Source organism: Squalius cephalus (genome assembly GCF_949319135.1).
Source record: "Squalius cephalus genome assembly, chromosome: 23".
Lineage (NCBI taxonomy): Eukaryota > Metazoa > Chordata > Actinopteri > Cypriniformes > Leuciscidae > Squalius > Squalius cephalus.
Genome location: NC_137144.1, coordinates 30079092 through 30105030, shown reverse-complemented (window position 1 = coordinate 30105030; position 25939 = coordinate 30079092). Strand labels below are relative to the sequence as shown.

The window sequence follows — 25939 nt, the reverse complement described above, 5'->3', positions numbered from 1 at the left end:
CGGATTTAAATAGTCTGCTTTTTGCCAGCCCTTTCTCCTGGCTTTTGCAGACTTTGAGGTGTTCCCTGGCGTTTTGATTAAACATTAAAATTCCGAAAAAACTTCTACTATTAGTTCTTATAGACTAGACGGATTTTAGAAAAATGGCCTTCTATAAGAAGTGAGGAGCATTTATGGGTACAAGTCGGGAACTGGCCTACCTTACATATTTCAAGAGTGCTGAGTCCAAAAAAACTGGTTCCCAAGCGAAATTTTGAGTTTTTTACCTTCTAATTTGCATATCAAAATGGCCGCCAAATTGCCTATCTTGCTCAGTCGTTGGACCATTTTCCCCTAGTTTTTTTGTAAGTAGGCAATCAAGATGAGGAAATTAAGTTTCTAGATCAATAGTCAAGGGTCAGAGCAAAGATATAATGGAGGCTCACTGCCTTTTTTATGTATATATATATATGCAAAATACCAACTTTTAAGGTGAAATTAAGCATTATTTGTGTCATTTTTTTAAGGCCGACATACATATTCAATCAATATCACTCTTAAATGTTCCCAGTGTATATATGATATGTGATGTATTCCATATTACATAATAACTAAGAAAAACACCATTGCAAGTTTTTTTATACAAATTAAGGCGAGAGACTACAGGTGAATAGGGTAACATTTTTAACTAGCAGATATCACCATGAAACTTTCACAGTTGATTACCTACATTAAGATGAGAAACAAAATGTATTACAAGTTTTCTGTAATTTAATGTTTAAATATGCAAATTAGGCCATATCTAATCAAATATGCACTAATTTGCATAGATTTAAAACAACGAAATCTGAGTATTGGCTAAAGCCAGGTTAAAAAAAAAATGTCATTGTGTTCACATGTTAGATGGGAAAAAAATTACAGAGGGATTTATGGATATCTACTTTTGTTATCCTGTAAATCAGAAAATACTATCAATAGCCTTGTAAGGCCCGATATATTGGTCCAATGGAGGCTTTCCAATAACACGGGGAAGGTTATCACGTGTTCTGTCCTCACTCACGCAAAGTATTGTTTTGGTTAAATTTGTAATACATTAATCATATGTATTTACTCGTTAATTCATCTGACTCCATAAATGAAAGGTTTAATAATATCTGTGCCTCACTGAAAGTGAGCGAATGTTTGACTATTCCTTATAACCATTAAAGGAACAATGTCAAAATCAGTTAGAATAATCGCGTGTAACAATTTAATATTTCAGATATCAGAGATCAATTCCACAATCAATTCAAATATCTAGAACATGATTATACATTGGTTACACCAAAGAATCTTACCCAGCTTGTAACCTGAGATAGAGAGAGAGAAAGGGAAAGAAAGAGAAAGAGAAAGAGAGAGAGAGGGAGAGGGAGAGAGGGAGAGAGAGGGAGAGACCACCTATTCCATTCGTGACCAGCAAAGAAGAGCCCAGATAGCTCACGCACACCTTCCTTTATCCTGTTTGCCCAGGTGATATGGGGGATGGGGAGAACCACCCTCAAATGGCTTAACCAGTTTTCTCTAAACTTCTATAAACCTTATTACCTTTTATTTTATCTATCTGGATATGAGATATCTGTACCACTCACTTTGAGACATTTCAAATGACACCAAAAACATAACAGTCAATGATAAACATTCACATTAAACCATATTCTTGTGTGAGTTCTTAGTAGTTTGCGGAAGTGAGGTCGTATGGGCGAGGTCAAATGGTAATTAGCCCTTTGTCTCAGACCAGGGCCTCAACCTGTATTTTCAGTCTTACAGCCTTAAAAAAATGATTTTCGCCATGTTTTTTGGAATAAAATGTTATATAAATCAGGCTAGGAATAATATATTTACAAATCCCTCTGTAAATGTCTTCATAATATAACATAATATAACTATAACTAGGTACAAGTACAAAAGTTTGGTGTATAGGTGCTACTGAAGTGGAGCGTCATCCATGTGGTTTCCTTAGTCTGCTTCCGAAGCCTTCACCGGCCCCAAGCAAAACACAAACAAGATGGAAAACAAAAACACCAAAGAATCGACGACGAAAGTTAGGCTTTAATGCTCCAACAGAGTACTCCAAAGAGGTACATCCAAACACAACTACACATAGACGAGACCCAACACGAAACACAAACTGATCTGAACTTAAGTAGTTAGAGGATAATGACACATGAACACCTGAACACAACACACACCTGAACTGAGTAATGAATCAAATTAACAACCATGAAGACAAGCTAACCAAGGTGAAAACACAAACAGAGTCCATGTGGAGAAAACTAAAACTAAACAAAACCAGATAACCCTGAAAGGAATACAGCTTTCATGTATTATGTGCTCTATTTATTGCTTTTTATGGCAAATATACACTGTAAAAAAAAAAACTGTGAAAAAACGGTATTATTCCGGCAGCTGGGGCGCCAGAAAATTACCGTAAAATAACGGCAAAAAACAATCTCGTTAAAATACAGTAATTTTCCATAATTAAATAACAGATTATATCTTTAATATTACATTAAATCTTATGTAATTATTGGGATTTTTAACGTTTAAAAAAAGTCATATACACCTTTAAAACAATTAAATACTGTAAATTTAAGGTTTTATACAATTATTTTATATAATAATGCTGTCTATCTACAGTAATTTTCTTTTAATATAGTTTTTCTGTGTAAAATAAATGAAATTATGTATAAAAAATGCACACAAGTACATAAATTCAAATACAAATGTTTGTAAATTTACAGTTTTTATTTTTATTTGTACCGATCCAATTTCACAACATCTCTAATTAAGTTCTTAATAATAGCAAATGTACAGTCAATTTCTTTTAAATTAACTAAATGTATGAGTACAGAATACCTGCATATTTACAGTATTAGTAATTGAACAAACACTAAACATCAAGATAAGTGATTGATAGGAAATAGATGCTTAGTATATAATTTAGAACATGTAAATATATCCACAATAAAAAGCAATTACCATATACCTTTACATTATAACTTATTTTAACATTTACAATTACATTTTATCCAAAGTGACTAACCAATTAAGATAATAATTAAAGATAATAAAAAGCAACAAGTGCAGTGACAAGTCCCAGTTAGTCGCACAGTACACATAGCAAGGTTTTTTTTTTTTTTTACAAAGATTTAGTATTATTGGGTGAAGTGTTTATGAAAAAGATGGATCTTTAGCAGTTTCTTGAAAATGTGTTGAGTTGCGCCGGTCATTCCACCACCAGGAAACAGTCCAGGTAAATGTCAGTGAAAGTGGTTTTGTGTCTCTTTGGGATGATGGCACCACAAGGCGCCGTTCACTTGCAGAACACATGCTTCTGGAGGACACGTCGATCTGAAGCAGTGAGTTTAGGCATAGGGCTACCTTTAAAGACAACTCTTGCTGCAGCATCTGGATCAGTTGCAGAGGTTTGACTGACACTGGAAGAGCTGCCAGGAGAGCATTACAATAGCCCAGTCTGGATAGAACAAGAGAGTTGTGTAGCTCCGATAGGAAGGGCCTGATCCTCCTAATGATAAGGCAAATCAGCAGGATCACAGCAAGTATGTTTTGGCTGAAAGCTGAACCATAAGCAGTTCTGTCTTGGCAAGGCTGATTTAAAGGTGAAGGTCATTCATCCAGCAAGAATTTTCCATCAGGTAGGCTGAGATGCGAGCAGCAACCGTCAGATCATCTGGCTGGATTAAAAGGTAGAGATATGTGTCATTAAGATATTAGTGATAGGAAAAGTCATGTTTCTAAATGACAGAGCCTAGTTAAAAAAAAGAAAGAAAGATGGGTGGAATCTAACACAATCGTAATCTTGCTGTAGCAAATCCAAACATTGTGCATACTTTTAGTGCAATCATATGGAATCAGAAGACTGTTATGAACATATGGAATCAGAACCATTATGATTTTTATGTTTTAATGAATTCTTCCCATACCTTGTTTGCCATGATCATCTGCTTTCCACGTGACCTGAAATCACACACACACACACACAAGTTATTTTAAAACTCAGTATTAGATTTACACGTCAGAATATGTTCCATTGGGACAATGCAAAAACTCAAATGACTATGATCTTGAAGCTGAGCTGGAAAGGCTAACAGTAATATTTTGAGCTGCCATGTGATTTTAGCTAAGTTACATTTATAGAAAGTAACATAAAAATGAATATGATTTACTGTGACCTACACCTAGATACACCTAGGGGTTCATCATGTTGTATTCATATTCTAGTCTTCCTGTTCTAGGCTTTCCTGTATCATCAACAAGTATGTTAAGTTACAGACAGTATTTCGATTTCTTAACGGTCTTAATAAAGTTAGTCATGTTAACTATTACGGAATAAACAAAAGAAACACAGTAGGCCTATTTTTAGTAAAACTGTGGCTATTACAATGGTAAAAAAATCAGCTAAAAACGTGTTTACTACAATTTTACTATAATAAAATAAAGTAAAAAAAAAAAAGTTTACAAAAATTTTTTTTTTTTTTTTTTAAATAAAGTTTTCAGCTTCCAGACATGGTTTCAAAATGTCCCGCCATTTAAGAGATTGGTTTAATGTTACTGACTATCATAACGAAGATTTTATACACAATTATGGACTTTAATATGAATAACAAGTCTACTAAAGATTGTTTTAGGTCTATAAGTTAACAAGTAAGTAAGTGGGTTCAACTGATCTTTCTTAACACAGATCGATAATTGAAAGACCCATGCTGCATTTGTGTTTTGCCCTCGACGCCAGTTATGACTGAACATAATTTAAGAATGCTAACGTTAGCATGGAAACAGTCTAACCACTTAACACAAATGTAATATAAAATATCATTTACATGTAGTATTAGACTCTTACCTCAGCCGTTGATCGGTCGGGATGAGGTCTGCTGTGACGAACCAGGCTCACTGAAAAAGGGCGCGTTATTTCCGGACTGACTGACACCAGACTACAACTAATATGTGTTCAGCAGCGCTCCTGCTCACGGCTGCTTCTGTCGAATACGATTATAGCTCTGAATTCAAATCTCCCGCTTGCCCTTGACACAGATCGACGACAGAGACAGATTTGTAGCTAACCGTTGTGGGCTGGGCGGGACTAAGCAACGAAACGTAATGGCGGATAATTTGAATCTGGGCACACACACACACACACACACACACACACACACACACATTCAAACGCACACAAAGCCACGCAATGTGCAGCAACGCAGATTTGGAAAAACGATTCATAAAAGACATAAAATATAGGCCTAAATGAAATTTACGGGCAAATACAAATGATGATCAAAATGAACATCTATTTGCAAGACAAAATTAAAAGATTATAAATAATTAAATAGGCCTGCCTAATGTGTGGACAAATCTTAAAACTCACTTTAACCCCCACATGCTTAATAATCTTTAAGGAAAACATGTTAAGTGACTGCTGATTTCTGCAGTTATACTTTATTTTCTTTGTTTTCTAATTCCACAGAAATAATCTGTAAAATATTACTTAATTTTGTATGTAAAATTACACATAACCCTATAAAATTACAGAGAATTTCCTTTAAAAAACGTAAAATTAATGTAAAACCAAAATAAAAGCAATTACCTGTAAATTTAATAGTGGATCTTTAAATTACAACAAATATCTGTAAAATAACAGGTATTCACTGTATAATGACAAAACGGCAAAATTCTGTAAAAAAATACAGACAGTTTCCTGTAAATTTACAGTTTTTTTTACAGTGTATAAGTAAAAATAATAAAATTATATCATTGTGTTAATTCTTTTTTGTAGTTTTTGTATTATTATTCTATTAAAATGAATGAACTATCTATTAAATATGACATGAATATGAGAACAAGTGAACAAGTTATTTATTTTCATTATACCATATAAAGTTATTATCATCATTATTTTTTAAGGTGTAAAATAGTTATTTCTACTCTCTGGCACACACAAATTCTGTCATCTTAAGCCGCTCACTCAATTTCATTTCTCTTTTCTCCATAAAGTACATGTGCCACTATACACTATAATGAACAAGTGAACTTGTGACCGATTTCAGATGCATCTCAGACGAAACTGCAAAGTAAATGACAAATTATGACCCACAGACAAAACTTCATAATAAAAGTCAGACAAAAACAATAGCTGAAAACCAAAAAGAGCAGAATTAGACTGTGGACCGACTAGACGTTAAAATTTAAGATATTTTTATGGGCTGGCCCCACTCTCATGGAACCAATGAATACTGCTATTTGATAGAAGACTATAGTGGGCCATACATGGTTGCTGCTACTACATACAATGTGGGAGAAAGGGTTTGAGGTTAGAGAAAATATTTTTTGACACATTGTCCCAAATGTCCAAGGCTTCTGAGAGGGGGCGTAAAACGTCTCGGTTACATATGTAACCCTCGTTCCGAGTAGGGAACGGAGACGTTACATCATGACGACGAATGGGGTTTCGCTTAGAAAGCCTCTCATCTTCGAGAAATAAAACGAGCCAATTGCAAAGAAATGCCATGGGTCTGCGGAATTTGCATTGCATAACTCCGCCTTACCTCATGGGTATATAAGGAAGTATGCTGGCAACATGCAGATATGTTTCTTCGCAGAGGAGCGGCAACGTGCACTTTCAGGGTGGAGGGAGACTGAATTCGGTCCAACCCTTCTTGCAGGAAGGAAAGCACGACACTGAGCGGGCATTTTCTGGGGTCTTCTCTGCGAGAAGAGCACCAGGTGACGAAGAGGTTCCACTTCAACGCGTAGGCATGTCTCGTGGACGATGCTCTAGCGGAAGTGATGGTAGCCACTACCGCTGGTGGTAGGGTACTCAAACCTGCCTCATCCCATCCAGGAGCCACACGTGGAGGTTCCAAAGATCGGGATGAGGGTACCATAGGGTGCACCGTCCCTGAGAAAGCAGGTCGTTCCTCAGAGGGATTGGCCAGGGAGGTGCTGTCGCGAGGAGGACTTGTTTGGAGAACCAGGTCCGGTTGTGTCAATGAGGGGCAACCAAAATGACCTTCTTCCAGTCCTCCCTGAGCTTGCACAGGGTCTGTGCAAGAAGGCTCACTGGGGGAAATGCATACTTGCAAAGGCCCCGCGGCCAGCTGTGCACCAGTGTGTCCGTGCCGAGTGTGCCCTCGGTCAGGGAGTAAAACAGGTCGCAATGGGACGAGTCGTGGGAGGCAAACAGGTCTACCCCGAACTGATCCCAAATCAGCTGAACTCTCTTTGGATGGAGTCTCCATTCTCCAGGGAGAGGCTGAAGCCATGAAAGCACGTGAGCATCTTGAACGGAAGCCTGTGAAGGGATCGGTTCAAGACGTGCAGGTCCAGGATTGGCCGTAACCCACCGGTTTTCTTCGGTACAATGAAGTAAGGGCTGTAGAACCCGGACTTCATTTCGGCTGGAGGGACAATCTCGACTGCACCTTTCGCCAGTAACAGGGGCATTGCCACCCACCATAGTGTAACGGACTCCCCGGAGGCGGGGAGGAGATCGTGCGAACTGAATCGCATAGCCGAGCCTGGTGGTTCTCTCAACCCAGCGGGACAGGTTGGGAAGCTCTAGCCAGGCTCCCAAGAACTGAACCAGCTGGAACTGAACCAGCTGAACCAGCTCCCACTGAACCATGGCAACCACAGACGTACCCTCGGTAGGGCAGCGAAGTGGAATGAACGGTCCGGACGTGGGCGGCGTAGCGACCCGGTGTGGGGGCACGGTCATTGCCGCATCCTGACAGAGGAGGCCAGGGAAGGACCAGTGTTCCACGGGGGGCCTGCTCTGACAGAGGTCTGGTGACAGAGGGGGACAAGAGTGGCGAGGCAGAGCGTCGCACACTGCCATCCATGGCCTCTTGGGACTCAGAGGAAGGGGCATCAGTTCTTAGAAAAAGGATTCTCCCCCGGCCCTCCACCAGGGGAAGGAGTGGTCCTGCTACCAGCTCCTGAGAAGAACTGAGCCCTAACTCCAAGCTGCCCATCTCAGGAGTGCTGCTTAGCCTGGCGTTTTGGCCGGCTAAGGGGCGGAGACGGGCGGTGCCGTCCTCCTGCTTGGGGCCGGTGAAGGCTTCGGAAGCAGACTAAGGAAACCACATGGATGACGCTCCACTTCAGTAGCACCTATACACCAAACTTTCCAGTCTTGTACCTAGTTATATTATGAAGACATTTACAGAGGGATTTGTAAATATATTAATCCTAGCCTGATTTATATAACATTTTATTCCAAAAAACATGGCGAAAATTTTTTTTTTAAGGCTATTGACAGTATTTTCTGATTTACAGGATAACAAATGTAGATATCCATAAATCCCTCTGTAATTTTTTTCCCATCTAATATGTGAACACAATGAAAAAATCTTTTTTAACCTGGCTTTATCCAATACTCAGATTTCGTTGTTTTAAATATATGCAAATTAGTGCACATTTGATTAGATATTGCCTAATTTGCATATTTAAACATTAAATTACAGAAAACTTGTAATACATTTTTTTTCTCATCTTAATGTAGGTAATCAACTGTGAAAGTTTCATGGTGATATCTGCTAGTTAAAAATGTTACCCTATTCACCTGTAGTCTCTCGCCTTAATTTGCATAAAAAATGAAATCTCAGACAACTTGCAATGGTGTTTTTCTTAGTTATTATGTAATATGGAATACATCACATATCATATATACACTGGGAACATTTAAGAGTGATATTGATTGAATATGTATGTCGGCCTTAAAAAATGACACAAATAATGCTTAATTTCACCTTAAAAGTTGGTATTTTGCATATATATATACATAAAAAATGCAGTGAGCCTCCATTATATCTTTGCTCTGACCCTTGACTATTGATCTAGAAACTTAATTTCCTCATCTTGATTGCCTACTTACAAAAAAACTAGGGGAAAATGGTCTAACGACTGAGCAAGATAGGCAATTTGGCGGCCATTTTGATATGCAAATTAGAAGGTCAAAAACTCAAAATTTTGCTTGGGAACCAGTTTTTTTGGACTCAGCACCCTTGAAATATGTAAGATAGGCCAGTTCCCGACTTGTACCCATAAATGCTCCTCACTTTCACTTTTTGGGTACATCCCATCTAGACTATTACTCTGCTGAGGAGAAAAACTGAGCGCGCTCTTTGGCCACGCTGAGCAGCCAATAGCAGCGTTGCTGATCAGTGTTTCTACTATGGATACATATCCCCTTTTAACCAGCGCATGAACGCGCAATTATCTCAGATAACTCAATCCAGCGATACATATCCGGCAAGTGTGTTCGAAGAACCGAGTTAGCCAGATCATGATTCGCACGATGATATCATCTTGGATGTGTCATTTGATCTCGGATGTAATAAGCAACGTACGAAGAACGGGCCCCTGGTCTCATTATTTCGACATAAAACTACTTAAGTAACAGTTAACTTATGCCTTTTCCTCTTAATTACGTGAGAATCTAATTAAATTCTATTTACGGTTTTATAAGCAATACAATGACATTGAGGTTTATAAATAGCTTACCTAGTTTTGCTGTCGCATCCCTAACACGAGCGAGCTTAAGTTCTTCTTCGTCGATGTCGTCTTCAAGTTCAAACACTAACCGTCCCTCCCATTGCGCATGCGCGAGACGAAAATGCATTTAAGAAATTAATGCTGAAATCATGGCTGAAACTTAACAAAAGGCCAGGAAATATATCAAGCTCTGTTAATAAAAATATAATGGATTGTGACACAGCAGCAGCAATGGGCTTGCCAATAAGCTTTAATCTTAGTAGTTTCCAAGTTATTTTATAGCGCAAAGGAAAAAAAGATTCAGAACCTATAAATAAATACACACGCACGTGTGTGTGTGTGCGTGTGCGTGCACGTGTGTGTGTGTGTGTGTGTGTGTGTGTGTGTATAAACTTAACAACCGTTTCTAATTGTAGGGTATTTACTAAAATGTTTATTCATTTCATTATTATTAGCATTATTATTATTACTAGCAAATTATGTGCTTAAAAAGTTTGCAACAGTGTGAACATGCCTTTAGTACAATACACTTAACAATCTTAAGTACAATGTACTAGATTTGTTTAGTATCCACCTAAAAGTTCAGAGTACAAAGTCTAATCAAGTTAAATCAACACATTTTCCAAAGTAAGTTAAATTCACTAGTTTTTCTTAAGTAGATTCAGCAATTACTTTTTACAGTGCAGTGACAAAGTTTCTTAATCAAGTACTCGTTCACTGTGATATTTGCCTCAAATGCTGAAAGTATCTTGTGAAGAAAAGCAGCACAATTCATTCATGCTGCACTAATATATTATTATTTTCTCCACAGAAAAGGGAAATGATCAAGTTTCCGAAACACATGATTGTTGTGTTGAAGAGATCTGAGATGATGAAGAGCTCATATGGGTCGAGCTCCAGTAGAAATGACCAGGAAGTGATCATTCGTCCTCATATCACGGTACTGACATAATATGAGTGTCTGTTGCAGTGATTCGGTTTAATGCTTTACAGACACACACACATCACAACCACTTTAGACACACACTAACATTTGTGATCATTCAAGTTCATTATATTTTCTTGCTGAAGTCAAATACTGTAATTCTGTTGCTGCAGTTTTCAATCCATCTGTGCTTTTATTAAACTTGATGAAAATTATAAAACAAATCTGATTCCTAAAGCAGAAGATGTGATGGGTTTTAGGATGTAATAAATAATGTAATGTTGTATAATGTAAATATATTTATAAACATAATTCCTCCTGCTGTTACAGGTTCTCTGCCATAAGTATGAGCTCTATGCCGTAGTAAACTACAGTAAAACACCTCGAGTTGGTGGACGTTATAATGCAGACATCAGATGTGAAGATGAAATCTGGCGTCGATTTGAGGACCGCAGTGTATCAGAGGTACAGATATATATATATATATATATATATATATATATATATATATATATATATATACTGTATGTATATGCACAAGCTTTGTGTCACTGAAGGATTGTGTGAATGTAATCTTGTATATCTGTGTTTATATAATTACTCATAAATATCTCATGTGTTTTTCATTTTTTTCCTCTAAGAGTTCCTTGAACGGCGTCTTCAGAAACGAGAGCTCCACACACAGGTATCAGTTTTATTTCTGATCACAGCAGCTTCTGAGACTTTGTTCATGACAGATATTAATGTTTCTGTGAGCTCATATCTGAGCGGATCTTAAAGTGTGTGTTTCTCCACAGGAGTTCAGACGCCTGTTTACTCGTGTACAGACGCAGAGAGCAGTGTGAGTATCACAGTATTTCATGATTTCAGTGAGAGAAGGTCAGTGACAGCATGATGATCTGCAATGTTCTGTCAGTTACTCAATCATAGTTATACGCCGTCATGACTGCACAGATGAAGAGCTCACAGTTACTGTGTAAACATGGGAAACACAGCGAACTAAAGGACAGCAGTTAACAAGCACTAGAAGTGACACCGTCAGCATCTGGAGTTGTGCAAATGACATTCATGTTTCTAAAGATTGACTAGTAGTGTCAGACAGTTCAGAGTCTGTCCTCTTCAGTTACAGTACGACACACACAGAGTTCTCAGAGTTATAGTTCAGTACTGATGTCTTGGTAAAGATGTACACTTGACACTAGCTGAGATTCACACACTGACTCTGATTATGAGCAGAATTAACCAGAGTTTGTGCTTTATGTCTTACAGCAGCTGGAGACTCTGGAGAACATCAGAGGTAATGAATCTGATTCTGTCAAATATGTACATTAGTGTGTTGGATTCTGTGGTGTGTGTCATTAGATCTGAACTGAATCTGTTATGATAAGATTATAGTGAACAGATGTAAGCAGCACAGCGCTGGTGTAAAGCTTCAGTGTAGTATATACTTGTGTATGATCACACAATTGACTTTGCCTCAAATATGTGTAGTTCATCATTTTTTTTTTTGTCTTATTCCAACAAAACATTTTTTTTTTTAAAATAGAATGAAAAATAACAATATTTGAGAACTGTCTCATTGCGAATCATTTTTGCCAGCATGGCTCACATATGTGTGTGTGATCATTGCGGCCCTGCTCATGAATATACAGAAAGTACTTCTATTCAAGGTTTAACTATTAATGCTGGATCAATAGGTGGCGCTGTCACCAAACCGATATGGTGTAATAAGAGCATAGAGGTAAACAAAAGGAGATTTTTGTTTCAGAAGTACAAACAGAAGCACAGTTTGACCGTGAAAGCAGTTTGGATTGATATAGACTCATAAAACTGGCACTAGGGACGTTCAGTCTCTCCCCAATCAGTTTAATCAGCCAAACTTTACCAACCTCTGAACTGAATGACTCTATGGGCGTTCACAGATTCCCAGTCAGGAAAAGAACAAGCAAAGGAAACTGGTCCTCAGACAAACAGAAATTGCTGCAAAAAATGACTTTAAAGATGTTATTTTCACAAGTTTTGATAATCAAATGTTTTTTTTTTTTTTATCTCATCAGCCCCAGAAGTTGTGATCCTCCTTTGGCCGAGCAGAAGAAGAGCTCCAGTTTGAGGAAGTCAGGTTAGATCTTCTCACATGATCATCCAGTAGAATGGCAGGTCTGAAATACTAGTATGGCGGGTTCGGGAGGTTGTAGAAATGTTTTATGAACAGCCAGACCTGTGGCTGAACTATCTCTTGTTCATTAGACATGTGGGTTAGTTGGAGACCCTTAATATTCCACAGTGTTCTTGATCAGACTGTCCTAATGCTGTTGGATGAGAGCTGAGCTGAGCTGATGATGACATCACTGCTTTCTCCTGAGCTGCTTTATAGATAAATGAACTAATTTAGTTCGATTGATGATCTTTACAACGGAACTGAATCAATATTGCACTGACTTCAGCTAAATACACACATTATTTTCTTTTAGAGCTTCTGTACAGCAGAAATGATCTCTGTTTGCATCATTGAATCATTTTTCTGTTATCACTAGCCAGGTTTCCATCCCAGAATTTTTTTGCCAAAAAAAAACAAAAAAAACACACACACTCTTAGCACTTTTACTGATATAGCTGATGGAAATGCTAATTATCAATACAACTTTGCAAGTCTCAATGCGATGCAAACAGCTGAAGACAGCTTAGATATATTCACTTACTTTGTCAATAACAAAGCAGTGCAAAAACTGGACATTTGGCTTCTGTAAAGCTGCATTTCCACCGTCTGGCCAAACGGTAAGGAACGGTTCCAGTTGTGTTTCCACTTGAGCCTGGTACGACACGCCACGATTACAAACCGTTCTCAACCCGGAATGATCTAATTTGCTGGTAGAATCCGTGAAGTGACATCGCCACTCAGGATTGGTCAATTGCCTGGCTACCAGTTTCTCTGTATTAGCTAATCGCGCTACTTGAGCACCGTAAATACAAATTAAGTATAATTTTAAAAGAAATATCTGATCATCTTCCATTACGCAGTCGCTATTCTACATCTCATATCAAGCGTGCGGCACAAGTCCTGAAAAGTGAAGCCAAAGCGTTTCTTTCACCCCCCGGTGGCTGGTCCCAGTATAGCTCATAAACCCCGCCTCCCCATGAAGTCTAATGGGACGTGAGACAAACTAAACAATCAAATTATTTTTTCCAAAGATGTTTTCTGTCAATTTAGATAGTTTTTATCACGCTGATGTAGGATTAAGTGTTAATTTTTTAAAATAAGTTTGGTCTGTTATTTGGTGCTATAAAAACGGGAATGTGACGTCATTATTGACAGCTTCTCTAAATAAACAATCATGTTCCCTACTGTGCAGAATCAGGGCCAAAGAGAGTGAAGGTGCGTCGTCCATCTTTTTTTACAGTCTATAGTCTACGACTTCCTCGTCCCAAACCGCAGACTATTCTATGCCCTTTTGTAGTGTAAATAGTGCGAGTAGTGCGTTCACACTGAACATTCTTAGAAGAAAAAGTGCACTTTAAGTACCCGGATGATGCACTTATTTAACCGAAAAAATTAAGTGTGTAATGTTGGACGCTTCATGCAATCGACTGACACAGCTTTAATAATGCAGCGGAGGGGGAGGGGCATCAGACTCTGATGTTGAACGACAAAATAAACGTATAAAGGTTATATTATAGATTACACGGTTGAGTACATAGTGTATAAGTTCATAGTGTATAAGTGCATAGTGTATAAGTTCATAGTGTATAGTGTGTCATTTGGGACACAGCATGTCTCATATATCATCAGTAAACCCTTGCGTTACCAAGGCAACATCTGACGCATGTGTATTACATTCCTAAGCGCTTCATTATAAGCTCACAGTGGAAAGTGAACCCATATCTGATCAGCACAGAATGGACCAGTTAACCAGTGAGAACGGTTTGGCCAGATGGTGGGAAAGCGGCTAATCTGTATTGGATAAAGAGTTATATAAATAAAGCTGACTTGACTGGTCAGGGAGTGTTTGACAGGAAAAAGGTGGAGAATGTGCATCTCAGACAACTGACCGCTGTCATTTCATCCTCAGCATCTCATCTAGACCAGCGATCACAGATCCCGACTGAAGCACAGCATCAGGGGCTAGAGGCTCACAAGGAGCGACTCATGACACAAGTATGATGATTTCTATTAATACAATAATCTCACTTTGTCTTCTAAGTGTTTCATGGGATTTTGAATTTATAAATCAATCTAGAGTAGAAATCTTGTTCACTGCGACAGAATTGAGCTGATATTGAATTTGTCTCATAACTAATGAACTTTACACTGTTATTGAACTGAACTAAATTGATCTAAATAATGACTATTGTCTACATATGAATTTGTCTCATATTTGATGAAGTTTGCATCAATCCTGTTTAGTACTGTGAAGCTGCTTTGAAACAATCTGTATCACATAAATTACTATATATATTAGGGGTGGAACGGTACACAGAAGTCACGGTTCGGTTCATACCTCGGTTCAGACATCACGGTTCGGTACGAGTTCGGTACAATGGAGGGAAAAGCAAAACAAAAATGTAGAAGGCAATTTTTTTTAAATTGTGCATGTCTCAGGCTGTACCACCAAAGGAAAATAAATATCTTAAGCCTTGTATTCAATGTATATTATAAATATACAAATATTTTACAAAGTATATAAAAAATATTTTTTTTTCCTTACAATTTTAATTAACACTAACTTTATTCTCATCTGAATTATAAATTTATTTCTGTATAAAATATTACTACCATTTGATTTTATCAACAATTTTGATTTTCTTTTTTAATCAATGTAGAATATAACTTACTCACTGTGTTGTGTGACAGTAGGCTACAGTTTGACAAGAGTTTGTTTGACAAAAGCACAATGTTGTGTTTTATTGCGAGTAAATATAAGTAAACAATTTGCAGTTTGAATGATATCCTATAAACAAAATGACGGAGTATGTTTTTATGTTTCCACTGTTCGATCGCGCCTCTCTCTCTCTCACACACGCGCACACACGGACTCACTCACACACAATTGCAAACTTGACATCGCAGCCTGTCCATCATAGCCACGGAGCTTCAGAGCAGAACCGTTTAAAAACCATAGACAGTAAAAGAAATGGACACAGCGACCCCATTGGATTCAACGGAGACAAAGTGAAGCCAATTAGAAACTCTTACTTCCTGATGGCTGAGCGACTGCGCAGACTCAAACTGAGCTTGACGACGTAGATGTGACGTGAGCAAACCGTCTGTCTTCTAGTATCTGTGCCGAGAGAAATCTGAATCATTCCCTTCCGAAACTTGCAGAGACGGAGAGTGTGAGTAGGAGCTGTCCATGAGCTGGTGCAGGAGAAACTTTTTGTAGGTGTTCTGATTAATTACTTTGTCATTTTGCCTCCACGTCCCCCCGATTGCCCGCGAGCTTCTCCTCCTGTCCATACGGTAATCTCTCTACTGTGTGACAGAGAGTCGCGTGGTTATGAGGCAATCGTTAGCCTACTTTTACAAAAACTGCTTCTACAGGGCCATAACGTAAGATACACGGTAATGGAGCCTTTTATACATTTTCGTGTTTCTTTAGAAATAAATAATGGACAAATGGAGTCTTTAAACGCCTCAGATGTAAAGTTATTCGCTGTCAAAGTGACGCCAAAATGAATGGGAGTCAATGGGATGCTAACAGCAGGTGGGGTTCCGCTAGCCAATGGCGGCGCCCGGGGGTACCGTCAAAATAATACAAATCCCTGCCCCCCTGTTAAAAACATAAGCCGTTTCTCAATATGCGAACTTGTCTGTACTTAAAAATACTGCTGTAATTGTGTCATGAAATGTAGTTTTAAGAGTATTTCAGGCGAGAATGTAGTTGTTTAAAGCTCAAATCTTTGGTTTATTTATAAAGATAGCACCTATTTGAAAATTTGATCTGACGTTTTCGGAGTTGTGAGAACCAGGCAGTCGGACGCTCGGCGCTCGTAACCCGCCGAGAACAGTCTTTCCTCGGCTAGTGCTGCTGACTTGCCGCTGGCTCGGATGTCTCTAGTCTAGTGGTTTAACATGAGATATAAATCGTCTTCTGTATATCCAACAGGCGATTTATTTATTTTATTTGTCTCATTAATGTATAATTTGTTCCCTGGCAAAACGTTTTAGCTGAGGGCAAAGTGAAGTTTCATAACTCTATTTAACGTTAGTCTATTTAACTTTAACGATGTAGCCTAGAGAGCTGACTTATGTTTGACTGAATCGTTTGCTTTATTATTGTATAGCTTCTTATACCTTTTAGGCTACTTATACTTTTAGAATGGCTGATCATTAAAACTGACATTTAACAAAAAAAAGGTTGTCATTTTATTTTATATATTTAAAACATAAAATATTTTATTATAGCCTATGTTGCCTACATTCTCTTCACTGTATACATATATGACACAACCCTGTCTCTTTTTGCTAAATGTTCGTTTTAATGATCAATATTATAATGTTTTTATTCATCATATTTTTTTTTTTTTTTTTTTAAACTTATTTTTTATTGAACTTTTTTGCAAAGCAGTAGGTAAAGCATTAGGGCCAGTGCCCAAAATACAAATAGTCTATGCAGTCAAGGAGATATAAGTAGGAAGTACTCAGACTCCAAGCAGAATCACAGAGTACATAATATAAACCGATTTGACAGCAGATTATGGCCCTACATCTTTAGACCAGGCCAGACCCATGAGGCCAGATCTCAACCTGCGGGATGCAGAGATTCCCAGATAGTCCAAGAATGGGTCCCATGTCCGGTAAAATAAAAGGGTTTGTCCTTCATTGCTGTGGAAACGGCTTCAAATGGGATAATGCTCAATACAGTTTGCTGCCATTGAGTGAGAGTAGGAGCTTTATCAGAAATCCACAAGACCAGGATACATTTCCGGGCGCAATGTAACAGAATGTCCAAAAGGTCTCTATTACGAAAGCCTGCAGGCAGCTCCTCATTTAGTCCCAATAGGCAGGTCCTTGCTCCCAGGTGTAGATGGCACTTGAAAATAATACTGAACTGTTGAATAATTGTAGACCAAAACTGCTGGATATGAGGACAGCTCCATAGACAGTGGAAAAATGATCCAGTAGCAGATTTACATTTCACACATAATTCAGACAAAGTAGGATTCATTCTGTGTCTGGCCTCAGGAGAGATAAAGAGCCTATACAGAATCTTAAACTGTCTCTCCCAATAGGAGTTGGACAGCAGGACCCTAGAGGGCTGGCCACACAGGGCATTCCAATCATCAGGATCAATCGTGCCCAGCTCAGATTCCCATTTACCCTTAATTTTGTCAGAATTATCTGCCTTTAGATTACATAGGGTCTTGTAAAGCTTTTTGGAGAAGAATTTAAGTCCCTTATCATTTCGAAACAAAGATTCTATGGGGGAGATAGCCAGCCCTCCAGGGAATTTTTTCAAGTTGCTCAAAATAAAAATTTTAACCTGGAGATATTTTAAAAAATCGTTGTTGGTGAGATCGTATTTGTTTTTCATTTGAGGGAAAGTGAGAATTGAGCTTCCCTGTATCATGTCCCCAATGACTGTAACACCTTTATTTTTCCAGGCAACTAGACCTGCCTGAAGACCAGGTACAAAGTCAGGGTTTTCATGAATAGGTGTTAATAGAGAAAAGTTATTACTGTACCCCTCCAACCTCCTCACCTTACGCCATATGTTAATCATGTTCCTTAAGATTATATTGTCTCTCACCAAAGCTGTGATATTGTCAGAAGAAGTGTATAACAAGTTCTGCAAAGGGATGCTGCCTAAGGAAGCCGATTCACACCTAAGCCAGGTAGAATTAGGGTCGTCTATGAACCATTCCAAAAGAAACTTAAACTGTGCTGCCCAAAAGTAAAATAAAAAAGAGGGTGCGGCCAGCCCACCGTTTGTCATAGGGAGGCAGAGAAGACTGTATCTTAGCCTGGGTCTCTTCTTACGCCAGATAAATGATATGATAGAACTATTTAATTTTGAGATAGCTTTCTTTGATATCATGACCGGTAGCATCTGAAACAGATACAGGAGCCGGGGAAGTATGTTCATTTTGATCAGCTGAATACGACCCAGAAGAGACAGGGGCAAACCACACCATCTATCAAGATCTCGCTGTATATTCTGTAGGAGGGGGACAAAATTTAACTTATATAGGTCTTTCAAACAAGGTGACACTTTTACGCCCAGATATGTGAATCCCGCAGGGGACCAACGAAAAGGCTGTGAGATGTTTGGGTCTGGTGTTTGTGTGGAACATAGGTGCATTGCCTCACTTTTAGAAAAATTTATTTTGTAGCCAGAAAAGGATCCATAGTAATTAATTAATTCTATCAATTTGGGAATAGATTGTGTCGGTGAGCTTAAAAAAATTAAAACGTCATCCGCGTACAAAGAAATTTTATGCTGACAATTATTTAAGAGGATTCCACTAATATTGGTATCCTGTCTGATGGCAGCCGCTAAGGGCTCCATAGCCAACGCGAATAACAGTGGGCTCAAAGGGCAGCCCTGTCTGGTCCCTCGTTCAATGCTGAAGTTGCTGGACCGGAGCCCATTTGTAATTACAGCTGAAAGGGGTGAAGTATACAGAATCTGGACCCATTTAATAAATACTTCCCCAATGCCAAATTTTTGGAGTGTAAAGAAAAGATAAGGCCATTCCAGCCTGTCGAAGGCCTTCTCAGCATCAAGCGAGATGACCAGCGCATCAATGCTGTACAGGGAAGAGTGCTGAATAATGTTAAGCAGGCGTCTCACATTATGAGAGGAGTATCTACCGCGTATGAAACCAGTCTGGTCGTTGAGAATGACAGTGGGGAGAACAATCTCTAAACGTGAGGCCAGAATCTTTGCAAGAAGCTTAAAATCCAAATTTAAAACAGATATAGGCCTATATGAGGAACATTCTTCAGGTGGTTTACCCTTTTTAAGAACCAAGGAGATATTGGCCTCCATCAGGGATGGTGGAAGGGCTCCGGCTGTAAAAGAGGATTGTAGCATATCTAGAAGAGGTTTATTTAAACTGGTGTTGAATTTTTTATAGAATTCTGCATTGAAACCATCAGGGCCTGGGGCCTTATTGTTCGGGAGGAGTTGGATACAATTCTTAATTTCACTCAGAGTAACTGGTCTGCACAGATTATGTCTCTGCTCCTCTGTAATTTTTGGTAGTTTCACCTTTGAGAAAAAATCTATCATATCTTGCTTTAAGGGCGGTATGAACTGAGAGGTATACAACTGTTTATAAAATGTTCTAAAGGAATCATTAATTATTTTGTTATCATAAATATGTACACCAGAAGAGTCCCTGAAGTGTGAAATATTCTGAGCCGAAGTCCTGTTGCGAAGGAGATTGGCCATATAACGATTTGGTTTATTTGCCAATTCGTACATCCTTTGCCTCATGAAAAACAAAGATTTTTCTGCCTTTTTTGTCAGTAAGCCTTCTAAAGCTGTCTTAACCACTTGTATATCCTTTCTGAGTTCTTCTGACGGAGATACATTGTATTTAGTCTGAAGCTGGTGCAGATCCAACTCAAGTTTTCTTTGCTCTTTCATATTGTTCTTTTTAAGCCTTGCAGTGTATGATATAATTAGACCGCGGATATAGGCTTTCATGGTGTCCCATATCAAACCAGGGGAGACATCAGGAGTCTTATTTACTTTAAAAAAATCTTCCAAATGTGTTTTTAGATATTCCTCAAAATTTGGGTCGTGATTTAAGAAGGAGCTGTATCTCCAAGGTCGCCTTTGACCCACTGGGTTTAGGTTGGCTAGAGTTATATAGATTGGTGCATGATCAGAGATAATGATGTCCCCAATATTGCAGTTCTTGACATTATTTAATGTAACTGTGGGGGTGAGAATAAAGTCAATTCTGCTGCATGTTTTGTGAACACCAGAATAGAATGTAAATTCTTTATCTTTAGGGTGTAAGACACGCCAGGTGTCCACTAAATCGAGTTCTCTGCAGGTGTCCAATACAGCTCCAGCTCTTCTAGACATTATATTCTGTACTGAAGGTGATTTATCCATTACAGAGGAGAAGTAACAGTTAAAGTCCCCAGCTATAACTGAGTTAACGCAGATCCAGTCAGAAAATAAAGACATAACCTGAGAAATGAAGTCATTAGAATGTACAGGGGGGAAGTAAATATTAAGGAAAGACACCGATTGGCCCTCGAGATGGCCCTTTAACATTACATATCTGCCGGATTTATCAGAGATAGTTTGGACGTCAGATAGAGGTAGGTGCTTGTTTATTAAAATGGCAACGCCCCTGCTCTTACTGGTAAAAGATGAGCTAAACACCTGACCAACCCAGTCCCGCTTCAGCTTTAAATGTTCATCAGCAGATAGGTGTGTTTCTTGTAGGAGAGCTATATGAACCTGTTCCTTCTTTAAAAAACTTAGAATTTTTTTCCTCTTAATAGGATTGTGTATGCCCCCTACATTCCAGCTACATATTTTAAGTGTGGGTTTGGTACTGTCACTTGTCATCCTGCTTTGAGAAAGACATACCGACTGAATAGAAAGATAGAAAATAATCAGAGCTCCCTGAGGCCAGACTATAACAAAGGATACAGAAAGAGGATAGATATACTGCTTTGCTAACATTTAAACCATAACTATAAACAATGAACAACAAAAACATTGACATTGGGGTCAGACTTTGGTCTGTTACACCCAACAGGGGTGTGAGCTACCTTCCCAAATGAGGTAGATATAGGAAGATGCTGGACCAGCTGTTGCACTCACCCACACTTGAACCTGCAACACATCTCAACCGCTGGCCCGCAGCTCTTATCAAGAGGAAGAACAAATAAACTGCAAACACAAGTGAGCACTAAACAGACTAATATGAGAGGGAAAGAACAAGTCTGCACATCAGTAAACCCAGCCCTAACTTAACAGGCTGTAGAAAATGGGCGAGCTTAACTGTATAGCACATCCAGTAAGTCAGCCAACAGTGAGATAAACACTAACAAGTAACAGTTCTGATGTGAAGTTCAAGTTTATGCCTAAACAATAAGATGTGGCAATAAGAGAGAGGACCAGAGTATACTTATGCCAGCCAGTGAAGTGATGGAGATCAGTCAGCAGGGCTCACGGAGGGAGAACCTTCGCGCTGCGACATCTTCTCCAGAAAGGCAGCCACGTCTTTGGGATGTTTGAAGAATTTCTCCTGCCCGCCGTGATTGATCCTCAGCACAGCTGGATACAACAAGGCAAAGCCGATCCCTTTCTCCTTGAGCTGTTGCTTCACTGGGTAGAATTCCTGTCGCCTCCGTACCACAGCGATGGAGAAGTCCTCAAATATCATGATCCGGGTATCATTGTAGACCAGGGACTGCGCCTTCCTCGCCGCTTGCATAATCCGTGCTTTGTCCTGGAAGTTGTGGAGTTTTGCGATGACAGCCCGGGGCCGCTGTCCAGGGGGAGGACGACGACCGAGGACGCGATGACAGCGATCCAGTTTAACGGAACCGCCATGGAAGCTCACCTTCAGAAGCTCCGGCAGCCAGGTGCTGAAGAACTCCACCGGGTTAGTACCCTCGCTGCCTTCTGGGAGCCCGACTATGCGTATGTTGCACCGCCGGCTCCTATTCTCTAGATCGTCAATCTTCTCCAGGGCAGCCTCCATCTTGCTCTCCATCTCAGCTATCCTAGCACCGTGGGAGGCCGCGGCGTCTTCGGAGTCGGAAATGCGATTCTCGGTCTCAGTAATCCGCGTCTCCAAAGTGACGAATCTAGACGAGCACTCGTCGAGCTTCTTCAGAATCGGGTCGATCTTTTTGTCGAATGACGCCTCCACGCCCCTGAGTACCTCAGCAGATATTCTTTCCACCAAGCTATCGGCATCAACTTGACCCAGGCCTGGTTGTGTGGAGGCGGCCATGTTAGCTTGGCCGTGCCGCGGCGACTGGTCCTCTCCCGATTTAGCCGGTTTTGCGTTAAGGTTAAGTTTTCTCTGAGTTCCAGGCATTATGGTGTTTCTAGCAGAAGGTGTCCACTCACTGCGACCAAATAAATTGAGAGAAAAAAGGCTAAACGAATGCCGAGCTGCGGGAGCAAAGGAAATGCGCCGCTACTCCGCCATATGCGTCACGTGACCCCCTATTCATCATATTTTTAAAATGAAAACAAAGAGTCAGGGTTGTGCTTTATATTTCGTGTTGTTGTAAATATGCAGTTAAGATAATCAATTGCGTTGCCTGAACCACATTTGTGTGGCCATTATAGTTTTTTTTTAAATGAAAATGAAAAAGAGGCAAAGGTGGTTTATAACATATTTTGTTTTATTTGTAGCCTATAAAGAGATAACCGGAGTAGCCAGAGCGAGCTGCATGAGTGACACTATCAAGTACGCTGCTGTTCCATTTCAGAATTATCGGACTTGTGTCCTCCCGTCCTCGGGAGTTCGTTCTCCTGAGTCGAACTTGTCAGTCCGAACTACCAAGGACTCAAGTCCGAACTTTGCGTACTTGGTATTGAGAAACGGCTATATTCAACAGCTCTGCTTCAGAGCTAAGGTGGAGCTACAAATTAGCTGTCCCTAAAGAACCCGTGTATCTAACAGTAGTTCCGCATTACATTAATTAGTTTGTACGCGAGTTATATTTATTTTTATACCGTGTATTCTCCGTGTATATTCATGCACCGAACCGTGACACCCATACCATTTCGGTTCAATACGAATACATGTACCGTTCCACCCCTAATATATATATACTGAGTACCAGGGGCGGTTCTTATTTTTTTTTAAATAACTGTGAAATTACATATGTATTTATGCAAGTTCTTGTTTGGATGTCCTGAAAAAAAACAGCACAACATTAGTTTTATATTTCTACATAGGATATCTAAGGTATAACTAGGGTATATGGTGTACCTGAATGCCTCAGTTAAAATGCTCTAGAACCGCCACTGGAAACCCATTCTGTTCAATACTGGAGTGTGAAGAGATACTGGTCAAGAGATTAAACTCTTGATGTGCAAATGATTATATCTGATAATTCATGAGCAAATTAGCCAGCTCTTTACTGCTGCTTATGTAATGTGATGAATGCTGATTGGTCAGGTTCTGGAGGCTGTAGATGGAGTGACCTATGAGGAGGCTGAAGTGGCACTAGATCAGAATAACTGGAGCTTCACACCTGCAGCACAACAACTGAAGGTAATGGAGAATGAACCATTTTCATTCAGATTTCCTCTCAATTTCTTTCATACATTTGTCATTCTCTTGTGTTTTCATGTTTTCAGGTAGATCATCTGTATAACATTACCCAGTACACGCGTGAGAAATGCAGACACACTCTTCTGATGGTCAACTGGGACCTGCAGAGGGCTCTCCGTGTCCTTTTCCCCCCGTACAGTCAAGGATCACCACTGTAAAGATAAACACAGTTCAGAAAACTATAAAAACAGAACCACAGATTAAAAAGACAATGTTTAAGACATTTTAAACAATTTTATGACAATTTTATGACCATTCATATGTATCTTTAGTCTAATTCAATCTTTAAATTACACAAAAATGCATGTAAGTTAAATTGCACAAGAAACTAATCATCCAAGATAAATTAAACTGATTTGTAATGTCTTGCTGACTTTAAATGTGTAACTTCTACTGTAACCTTATTTACAGAACACATATATAATGTAATGCATTCTCTGTTTATATAGTTGTGGTTTTGTGTATTTTTGAAAACTGTTTTAGGAAACGAAGCTCTTGAGAAAACCAAAGATTGAACACAAATGCACATTATCAAATATGTCAAAAAAGACTTGCATTGTAATTTTAGCAAAGTGAAAAAATGCAGGAAAATTCATTATTAAACTTTTCTAAAATAGAGGGAAATATTATACATGATATAGGATAGAATGAATCACATTCATTTAGAATATTATGATAATCTAAAACATTCAGAACATTCAGAGTTTACAGACAGATTACAGAGAATCTCGTTATTATGGTAATGGAAACATACGGTGAATGCACCATTAGGCCAGAGAATCTCGGCTAAACCACTAGCAAATTGTGATTTGAATGAAAAGTAGATTTGAGTCTGAGAACTTACAACATACAACAATGATTGTATTAGGATTATATATATAAAAAACAAAAAAAGGTGGAGCAGTGCAAGTAATCTTTTTTGTATGTCAAGAGTATAAACCTTAATGGCTTTAATGAGAGATTTTATGTATAAATGTATTTGTCGGCTGGATAATTCATAGAATGCTATTATTCTGCTGTTATCAAACCCTAATCAAACTGTGATGCGATTCCAGTCATCTATGAGGAAGTATTGGCATAATTCTCCATTTTAAATGCTTTGTATTGTATGTCATTTTTTGTGGGTTGTTGTATGTTTTTCTCTCTAATGGACTTTGAGTCCAACTTAGAAATAAAGTTGAATTAAAGGGGTGGTATAATGCCCTTTTCACAAGATGTAAAATAAGTCTCTGATGTCCCCAGAGTGTGTGTGTGAAGTTTTAGCTCAAAATACCCCACAGATATTTTTATATAGCATGTTAAAGGGGTCATATAATGCCATTTTTGTACAAGCTAATATGATTCTTTAGGGTCTAAATTAAAAGTTTGTAATATACTTTAATTAAAAATTCTCATTAGTATTGTAAGAAAACACAAATTTTACCTGGTCAAAAACAGCTCTGTTTTCAGCACGCCGTTTGAGTGCATGTGTCTTTAAATGATAATGAGCTTTGCTCCCCCCGCCCCTCTGTTCTGTGCGTACACCGTTTCTAACACAATAACCATAACGCGTTGTTCATTATAAACGTGAGATTATGAATTATATTGAGAACATCGTACATAGAAAACATGCCGTAATGTACCCTAAGTGTAAACAGCCGCATTCATCGTGAAGCGTGCAGCAAGCGATTTGCAAAGATTAATATAAATATTAATATAAAGGTTAATAAAACGTTACACTCACTTCTTCTTCTGGAGGTGCAGCAGGAACACGAATAGTTGGTACCGATCCTTTTTTCAGGAGCAGCTTCTTAGCAAAACCAGCTTGTGTGAAAATGATTCGCGTAAACATGCAAGCATTGACGATCACGGGGAATCACCGCGTCAATGCTTTGGGAATATTCCATCAAAACATCAAAATGACTGCTGTCTTCCTTATTACACCCAAGAACAGGACGCCACAATCGCTTAGATGCCATTCTTCTCCAGCATATCAATAATGCACTATGATGACGGACAGCTCGCTCACGAGCGAGGGCGGGTCTGTGTTGAAATGCTGCAGCTGTCAAAAAAACACTGGATGGATTTTTATCATTTTATGATGGTTGTGTACAGGCACTGCCAACACACATTTCAGTACAATCAACTTGTAAAAGTGCATGTACCATTATATGACCCCTTTAAAGTTGTCTCTTTTTGAGGGTGAGCAAAAACGCACAGTTTTGTGTGTGGCCTTTT

General features: G+C 38.9%; 1 protein-coding gene across 1 annotated transcript in view; it reads left to right on the top strand.

Annotated features, from left to right (window-relative positions):
• Window positions 1–25126, top strand: part of LOC307151597 (uncharacterized protein) — a 30993-nt gene extending 5867 nt beyond the window's left edge. Inside the window, exons 2-10 of the mRNA XM_079859695.1 lie at window positions 10340–10468; window positions 10784–10918; window positions 11095–11138; window positions 11251–11294; window positions 11723–11750; window positions 12511–12572; window positions 14521–14606; window positions 23567–23662; window positions 23749–25126. Of these exons, the coding sequence (XP_079715821.1) occupies window positions 10349–10468; window positions 10784–10918; window positions 11095–11138; window positions 11251–11294; window positions 11723–11750; window positions 12511–12572; window positions 14521–14606; window positions 23567–23662; window positions 23749–23880 (747 nt within the window). The 5' untranslated portion in view covers window positions 10340–10348 and the 3' untranslated portion in view covers window positions 23881–25126. The remainder of the gene's footprint in view (window positions 1–10339; window positions 10469–10783; window positions 10919–11094; window positions 11139–11250; window positions 11295–11722; window positions 11751–12510; window positions 12573–14520; window positions 14607–23566; window positions 23663–23748) is intronic.
• The last annotated feature ends 813 nt before the right edge of the window (window positions 25127–25939 follow it).